Genomic DNA, 9,389 nt, shown 5'->3' with positions numbered 1-9,389 from the left:
CATTTTATATGCAATATTCCAATTTCTCTACAAGCATTACTCGGACTAGCTACTCCCACCGACACCATCGTATGTGCGGCATTTTTCTCAAAACTACAAACCTAGACAATCCAAGATAACTAACACATGAACAAGGCAATAAATTCATGTTGGTACCTGGAGTGAACGCAAACCAATTCCGAAATCGCTGCTAGGAGATCAATCCTCCATCTATAAATTTGAGGCTCCAACCTCAAGTGATAAATATCAATAAAGATTGAATTGGGACTTAATAGCAATAACACAAACCAAATTTGGAGGCTACTCACTGTCAGAAAAGAATGGATAAGGCACTGCTCTGCCACAGTGGATTGTTTTCCTAAATCTTAACTTTGAGCTCAAAATAAAGTGACTCACTGCTAGTGGAGGATGCACAAGGAGGAGGGACGACGTCGTATTGTAGTAGTGGAGATTGATAAATCAGATAAATTCCAAACTTCCTATGATAAAGGATTTTTACCTCGTTGGAGGAAAAATAAAAATAATGGATTTTTAGTTTTTGACCAAAAGAAAAGCAAAGAAGGCAGCAGGCAAATCACTGAAAACAAAAACGCAACAATCAGCACCGTACAGACCGGAGACGCACAACCGTCTACAATCGAATCAAATCATATATCAAATCCAATTATAACAACCCAAAGCTCTCACACTTCCCCCAGAGAAAGATGGGTTCTGCTTCTCTGATCAATCCGCTGACATCATCTCTCTGCGTTCCCAAGTCAGAGCTCACTACTCCCAAACACTTGTGTACTGTAGGCTCCACCTCCACGTCGCCGACTCTGAGCCTGAGCATTCAGCAGAGAGGCTCTGTTCTGTGCAAGGCCGTCTCTGTGAAGCCGGAGACCGCCGTCGAGGGTCTCAACATTGCCGAAGATGTTACTCAGGTAATTACCATTTCCCCCCTTTGTTTTCTTACCTGCCAGTCCCTGTACTGCAATCCTTTATATTGATATTGTGTGGGTTTCAATTTTCTGGTAGAGAAACTAAAACACTTGAACAATGTAACTTGACTATGTAGAGGGATGAGTTATGGATATTCTTTTTACCAGATTTTTATATATTTTATATTTTTTTTATTTGATGAAGGAATGTTTGAGATTTCGAAATTATCATTGTTTAGAATTTATCTGTATATTGAAGATGAAAGTCGAGAGATTTGATTACTTAAATTCCGTTTTCTATGCAAATGATACTCCGTATAGCTTCCATTTACAGACTTATATTGTGGTTATACAACAAATGCTGCAGATTTTGGATACTTGAACTGTGTATCTTTAGTGTTTGACCATACATGAATATGGTTTCTCCTACTGTAATTGTTTTAATACCCATGCTTTTATACCGTACTTAGTTGAAGGACTAGAAAATTTTAAGGGAAGCTTAATTTTTTTTTCTTTCCGAACATTTTATGACATAGGAATAATTCACTATGTATTAGTAAGCTGAACTAGACTGGTTTCTTATCTTTTATGGTTAATCCATATACTACACTGGTTGCTATTGTGATGCAGCTTATTGGGAAAACACCGATGGTTTACCTGAATAATATCATAAAGGGTTCTGTTTCAAACATTGCTGCAAAGCTTGAGATTATGGAGCCATGTTGCAGTGTCAAGGACAGGTGACGAAACTATAACTTGGCATTCTGGGTACTAAACACTTTAAGCGTCGTATATGTTTTCCACATGACCTCTAACATGACGGAACTGATATGATAACATATTCATGAGATTAATAGTGATTCTTCTTGTCATCCAAAAGGTCATCCGATTCAATTGATTTGATAGAGTTCTCGGTCATAAACAACTTTACTAAATAACTTGTATCAGTTTAACAAGTGTTTAGTGACTGCATATTTCATATTTCAGGTTCTGTATTTCAACAATCCTATGAGGACAATATAATGTCACTTTTTCCTATTTTGTGTATAAATTTCTATCCTCAATATTTAAGAGGTCAACTTTATCAAAATAAAATATATAGATAGAGATACTTCTAATTGCATATTCAATCTTAATGTTAATCTTGTTGATATTACTCTTCAGGATTGGTTACAGTATGATAACTGATGCTGAGCAAAGAGGACATATAAAGCCTGGACAGGTACGTTGATTAAAAGTATAACTACTGGGATGTGAGGAATATATATCTATTCAATGCCTGAAGTCAAAACGAATAATATAATTTTCAACTAGGCAGAATTGCTGAGAAGTTTGGCGTTTTTACACGTGTTTCTCATCTGTTTATCACCTTAACACAATAAAGTGAATAAACTCAGTGCGTGCAAATATTTGGCATAAATACTTTGACAATTGTGTCTACAGTTATTGAAGGAGCCATCTCAAATTGTGGCTCTTGTTGTCTAGGGGTAGTTCTGGCTTCTATGACATCTATATTGTACTGTTATGCTTGCCTATCCCAGCTACATGCTTCATGTTATATTTTTCACCCACATCCTAATGGCTGCATTTTTCATTACAACTTTTGTCTTGGTGAACATTTTCATTGTTTTTGGCTGTTGGAAATTAACTTTACCCTGGTCTCAATTATAAGTTTACGTCATGCTTTACCCTGGTCTCTGTTATAAGTTTACGTCATGATAGTGGCCTTGTCATTTCAAAAAACCTTGATTGTGGCTCAAATATTAAGCGGTTTTGGTTCTTGTAAAAACCATCCATGATCAAGAATTACCTTATTGTTGACATGTCATTGCTCTCTGACATTATTTTTAACTCATTTAAATTTTAGAGTGTTCTGGTGGAACCCACAAGTGGAAACACGGGTATTGGCCTTGCATTTATAGCCGCCAGTAAAGGATATAAACTCATCTTAACAATGCCAGCTTCAATGAGCTTGGAAAGAAGAGTTCTCTTAAAGGCATTTGGAGCTGAGCTTGTTTTGACCGACTCAGCAAAGGGCATGAAGGGAGCAGTTCAGAAAGCTGAAGAAATAGTGACAAGTACACCCAATGCATACATGCTTCAACAGTTTGACAATTCTGCTAATCCTAAGGTATCACCCTTCTTTCCCACTTTGTTGAACATACAGGATTTTACTTTGAAGCCTCTTTCTTTTTTCTTTCCATTTTTGACTTCTTTTCTTTTTAGCATGCAAAAACACTATAAGTGTCATGTTATGTAGGCAGGGTGCTGCAATGATGGTAGAACTGGGCTTATTTCTTGTCAGACCTTTTTTCCAGGAGATTTCTGCTATGCAGAGCTTTACATTTATGTCAAACCCTTTCCTAGTATACTGTAAATGCTGCAAGCCAAGGCAAAATATCACAGTAGTTGAATCAGCTATATTACTTTTGTGTTGGATGATCTATCTTCACTTAATGTTCTTAGAGAATGGTTTATTTTGATCCTTTCTTCTAGGTCATGGAAAACAAATAAATTGCTTTTAAGTGGAGGTGTAATGCTTTGAATCTTTTACCTATGTTACCTTACCGTAGTTGTCTTTTTCCGTTTGGCTCTTTAATGAAGTTCTCATTGATCAAAAATATTACCTTACCATAAGGCTAGTAGTTTGAGTATATAAATCTGTTGTATTCATATACAGACACACTGATCCTAATAACATTAGGGCTTCCGGAGTGTTTGGATTTATATAAATGTGCCGCATTGTATATGCAGGTGCACTATGAGACAACTGGTCCAGAGATCTGGGAAGATACAAAAGGGAAGGTGGATATATTTGTTGCGGGAATCGGAACTGGTGGAACCATTTCTGGGGTCGGGCGGTTCCTTAAAGAAAAAAATCCTAACATAAAGGTACTTTTTTCACTTTCTGATCCACAATTACCATATTAAACCTTGTAATCTATTTAGAAAATTGCATGGGTCTTGGTCTGGTCTGATCAAATGCTAGGTATCTGGCCCAAATCCATGAAACAAGCATGCACTGTTCAAGAGTAGCCCCATCTAGAGACTTACTGAACAAGCGCACTTACAATTCGGGCATTTTGATTCAGCCATGCTACCTTCTAATGAAGAACTCATATTGCACACTCTACAGAGTGTTGAAATATGCAGAGAAGTGTATTAAACAATTTAAACCCCTTTTGTCAAGCTTCAAGGGTGTTGTAGAACTACCCTGCACTTGTGCTAATATTTTTACTCATATTATAGTTATTACATATCACTAATATTTCTAATAAAAAAGAAACCCCAACTAGAGTTTAACACTAAACTGAGATTATTTCAAATAACATTTAAGACGTAAATTGTAAGACAACTATTTTTCATTTTTTTTTTTGCCATTTTGCACTTGCCTTTGTGGGTGGATGAAAAAGCTGAAGGCAAGGTGAAGATTATGAATGATGATAGTGGAAGGTGTATGGGAAAACATGGCCTTTTGCATTTTGGGGTGCAAATATGCATGTAAAAATGCTTACCAGCCAGGATTTGTTGGGCTCGGCAGTGAATGTGTCAGTTTTGAAGCACATCTAACGTACTAGCTCATGGGAAAATTGTTTTCGGAGAGATTTCTCTTCTGTTGCATTCTTCTCTTTTTCGTTTCTTGTTATTTTTGTTTCCGTTTCAGCTCTGGCATCTGACTTTTAAAGTAACAGATCATTGGTGTAGAGCCAACGGAAAGCAACATCCTTTCTGGTGGAAAACCTGGTAAGATGATGTTGCAGCATTCTACTGAGTTCAGTTGTTTTCTTCCCTTCTATATTAATTATTTGCATTTTGTCCCCATTTGAGAGAACAGGTCCCCACAAAATTCAAGGGATTGGAGCTGGATTTATACCTGGAAATTTGCACCAGGATGTCATTGATGAAATTATAGAGGTACATTTGGTCTCTGTTTTATTTCTTAACCAAATCATAAATGTCCGTATATCAAAGATATTTAGTCAAAATTCCAAAAAATAAAAAAATTTCAGCTAATGTATTAAAATGATAGTAATTGCATACTCGGTTATCTTCTAATTGGGGTAAAGCTATGGTACGTTAACAGTTTTCATACATGTCCTTTTTCATGCAATATTTATCGTTTTGAGGACTCATGGTACCACTTCGAAGACATGCGGTAATTCAAAGAAGTTTTCAATGAAGTAAATAAGGTCCTACTTAGAGGTTGCGGCTAGAAAGAAGTCTTCATCAAATTAACCAAGATCCTCGTTTAATCAGTAGGTTCTCATTTGAGGAATTAAGTCCCAAAAGTGGCAAATGTATGTTTGTCATCTGTTTAACATATTCACCAACTTTAGGAGGGAAATTGATGCAGTTGCAAGTTGGGGTTGCAAATTAACAATTTGTTTGAGTCAAGTTTAGGTATTGTGGCATATTTTACCTTTTCAAATTTGATGTCAAGTTATTACTTTGCTATTCATGCATCTAGGGGAATATAATCATGTCAGGTAATTGTGAACATGTTTGTAGTGGACTTCTAAGTTCTAACTGGTTGTGTATGTGGCAGATCTCAAGTGCTGAAGCTGTTGAAACTGCAAAGCAATTAGCACTTCAGGAAGGCTTGTTGGTTTGGACTCTTTACTTTTCAGCCAAATTTATATTTAATCATTCTTTCCTATCCATGAGAACAATTGAACTACTGATCGATTCTGTGCTACCATTTGAGAAGAATTGACTTAAAAAACAAAATCAAGTGATTCTTCATCTGTGAAACATATATTGGTTACTATGTTGACTCTCCATTTGCGGTAGTGAATTCTGTTAATTAGATTTTTGTGGTTCTATTGTATAAATATCCCCCCCTCCCTCGGCTCCTGTCTGCAGTTTTTTACAGTCAGGCATTCAGTTTATGGCTTTGTGTCAATGTCTTCTGGGTGCAGTTAAAGTTATTTATACTTTTAAAATTATTCTGAGAAACATCGAAAGTACACTTTCAAGTGTGTGATTATATTAACTTATTCTAATAAATTTCAACCATTGTGAGTGCTGCCATGGATCAATCTGTGTGTGTGTGCTGCTTCTTTTCTTGGATTGCCGTCTGTTGGGTGTTTATGGGATTTTGGGCTTTGATGCTGTTGGGCTGGTTTTTGTTTGTTGGCCTTTGTGTTTTTCTTTTTTGTTAGTCTTATATTGTTTTTCTTTTATTAACTCTGATATTGTACTTAGAGGTGACAGCCTATTTGGTGTAAGGAGTTTAGGATTGTTTTTCTTCTCCTTTAGCTTTGGTATCCACTACAAAGACGGGGTTGAGTTTTTCCGTACGGCTGTTCTCGGCTTTCGCCATTGTATGTGTTGTATACCTTTGGGTTTGGGAGGTAGTTTCTTCACTTTGTGGTTACTGGATAGGAGCTTATCTTCAGTACTTAACTGCTATCTTGTTCCTGAGTCTGCTTTAATAAAATGATTCTTGTGTCATCTTAAATAGAAAAAAGTTATTTTTTTTTCTTACCTCCATATGTCTGATCTCATCCCCTCCTGTTAAACAAACAACCAAACTGACTCTTCCTCTCTCATAAGGGCAGGAAGAGTTTTTGCTGATGTTTGAAGGTCAAACGCTCACTTGCAATCAACCAAAACTAGAATTGTGTGATAAATTGGTTAGAAATTTTATTGCCTTACCTAAAATAGTCACCCTTTCCAACATGAGCAACCACACATTTCGATAATGGGAACCATTCGTCCTATCAGTCATGGTGTAAATCATCTGGTCATTTAGGATATGCAGACAGGTGTTGGATAGAACTGAAATGATGATTAAGACTTAATATTTGATCGGTTCTAATTATTAGACATTGTCAGTTCTTATTTAGGTCAACAACAGTTTTCTCGTTTGTCATTAAAAGCCATTAAATTTGAATGTGTTTAACAGATGTTGTTACGCTCCTTCATAATGTGAATGTATTTATTATTAATCATTACCCTCATTTATATCAGGTTGGCATTTCTTCAGGAGCAGCAGCTGCTGCTGCTCTCAAGGTTGGTAAGAGGCCGGAAAATGCAGGGAAGCTTATCACGGTATATCATTGCTCAATTTCTCCCCTTATATATATATATATATAGTCCCTATCCAGAGTGAAGTTTCACTCTGAAATTACAGAGTGAAGTTCCAATTTAGGCACACTTTTTGGTCAAATGTTTTCACCTTAAGCGATTCAATATTGAGGTATGCTATTCAAGATCATCTCTACAAAATTTCATCTAATTCGGACATCGTTAAGGTATTGAAATTAGATTAAATCAATAAATGAATTAAAACTATTCAACGTGAACCGTTCATGTAAATCTCAATTTTGAAAGCTCAAACCATTGTCAAATTGGATAAAACTTTGTAGAGATGATCTTGAATAACATACCTCAATATTGAATTGCTTAAGGTGAAAAAATTTGACCGAAAGTGTGCCAAAATTGGAACTTCACTCAGTAATTTCATAGTGAAGCTTCACTCTGGATAGAGACTGTATATATATATATATATATAATTGGCGTGTGTGTTCTTATAAGATGGCTATGTTTGAAGAAAAAGTGAACAGGTGGTGTTTTTGCCTACATATTTCCTACTTTTGATCTCAATGTTGGCTCTGATATTGATCTTTGAACTACTCTGTTGGAAACTAGAACCATGATTATTTATTAGATGGCTATGTTGACTGGACCATTAAGTAGTTTAGAGTAGTCAAAACTATGTGTGGTTATGTTTTGGGATGCAGGCCTAACTCAAATCATAACAATAAGGGTTGAAATAATGTTTGCGCTTTTGGGTTCACAGCCACACTACATTTGGACCGATATATGTTTCATCACACATCAAAACATATTGTATGCTCTCACATCCATGACAACTCGCAGCTGAAAGTTTGTTTGATACACACAGCTTCTGAAGTTTGTTCAAGTGTATAGAACCAACCCTCGAAACTAATACTTACATTGCACACTTACTTGGAAAAAAGCCAGCCTATTGTCTTACCCGCTCCATTGGTTCTGCACGAAGGATTTTTTTTTCTTTTACATTCTTGTACCAAAAGATTAAATACTCTTTAGCCATTGATTTTTCTCACACTACAAAAATATATGATTGATATGGAGGGATAGTATAAAATGCAATCTAGATATATTAAGTAACTTTGTACATTTTGGCAACTGTTCTGAGGTGCAGCTGAACCATATAATGTCCGATAAAACAGTTGCTACAGTTGCATCTCAATGATTTTGTTAGTGCTTGCTAACACTTTAGAATCGAAACATCAATCAAGCTTAGAATTTGGAATCAAATCCAGAGTCAGGACCCCTGAAAATTCAAAAATGAGATCATTGATTTATGTGGGGCCTGTGTGATTAAACACCTTGCGGGAATGAGGATGTCTGCATTGCTTCCATTCTCTCTTTTTTATTTTTTTTTCTCTCTTCACTGATAAGTAAGCATGCCATAAATTTCTTCTTTGTTCACCCTGGTCTGTTAATTTGCCTAGAATATTCCCTGTTGAATTCATTCAGTTCTGCTTGGCTGATTTTACTGTTACATCTGGTAAAATGATAAATTAGATATCCACGGCTTGCCATGTGCTGGTTTGATTAGAATTTTCGGGGTCCATCAATGGGCGCCTTGTTGCTTTCCTATGAACCTTCATATCACTTGGTTCCGTATGTTAGTATCATCGACTATTCAATTGAATAACCTTGTTAAGTTCATAAGTTTTGTGCTTTGGGAGCAGTATTTTCGGACGACTTGATGTGTGATATGAACAAAGTATAATGTACATAACAAATTATTCATTGTAGAGTTTTGGGCAATATCTGCAATTAAGCAATGCACTTACTTTTATGTGGATAAGCTGCATGCAGTTTTACAGTTTTGTTAATACTCTAGTGCATTCAGTCATTGATTTAGATATGCATTGAATTATTTAATTTGCTTGCAGGTGGTCTTCCCAAGCTTTGGGGAACGATATCTCTCCACCGTTCTTTTCGAGTCAATTAGAGAAGAATGTGAGAAGATGCAACCCGAACCTTGAACTTCCCTTGTTCAAGCAATGTATTGATGATGCGATTTATTTTCGTTCAATTTTGTTTTTCCATATCACCATCCATGCAGGTTTTGAATTTTTAGCAAGTCCGAGTCACATAAATAGGTGTCGTATGAAATTCTGTGACAAAATATTAGTCGTATAACTTTGGGGCTTGTTTGGATATCATTAAGACAGTTCAATTCTAGCTTACTGATGCTGCACGAAAGATTCCCAAAATTAATGGGGGAAATTTCCTCAAATGAATATCATCTTTCATGAGTGGTTTTTGGGCGAAGCTAAATTTTTTTTTTTAGTTATGTTTGTGTACATGTACGAGTGCATGAGAGGAGATAAAGGCTTATTATTTCAAAATGTTGCCCATATAGTCATGATCAGTGTCATTAAATCCTATTTTCTTAGGAGTGAC

General features: G+C 36.0%; 1 protein-coding gene across 1 annotated transcript; it reads left to right on the top strand.

The window, feature by feature from the left end:
- Positions 1–631: 631 nt before the first annotated feature.
- On the top strand, positions 632–9,143 carry LOC126791826 (cysteine synthase). Its single transcript, XM_050518317.1, has 10 exons — positions 632–923; positions 1,551–1,660; positions 2,085–2,142; positions 2,788–3,051; positions 3,675–3,812; positions 4,613–4,664; positions 4,756–4,835; positions 5,467–5,526; positions 6,894–6,974; positions 8,876–9,143. The coding sequence occupies exons 1-10, from the start codon at positions 705–707 to the stop codon at positions 8,966–8,968; spliced, it is 1,155 nt and encodes a 384-aa protein (XP_050374274.1). The 5' UTR covers positions 632–704; the 3' UTR covers positions 8,969–9,143.
- The last annotated feature ends 246 nt before the right edge of the window (positions 9,144–9,389 follow it).

Source organism: Argentina anserina, chromosome 4 (assembly GCF_933775445.1).
Source record: "Argentina anserina chromosome 4, drPotAnse1.1, whole genome shotgun sequence".
Classification (NCBI taxonomy): Eukaryota; Viridiplantae; Streptophyta; class Magnoliopsida; order Rosales; family Rosaceae; genus Argentina; species Argentina anserina.
This window is presented reverse-complemented; position numbering and strand designations above follow the sequence as displayed.

Excerpts from the sequence above, each read along its gene's own strand:
- LOC126791826 (XM_050518317.1), top strand. The coding sequence starts at position 705 with ATGGGTTCTGCTTCTCTGATCAATCCGCTGACATCATCTCTCTGCGTT. Across the intron at positions 2,143-2,787 it reads GACATATAAAGCCTGGACAG|AGTGTTCTGGTGGAACCCAC; the intron begins GTACGTTGATTA and ends TTTAAATTTTAG. Across the intron at positions 5,527-6,893 it reads CACTTCAGGAAGGCTTGTTG|GTTGGCATTTCTTCAGGAGC; the intron begins GTTTGGACTCTT and ends CATTTATATCAG.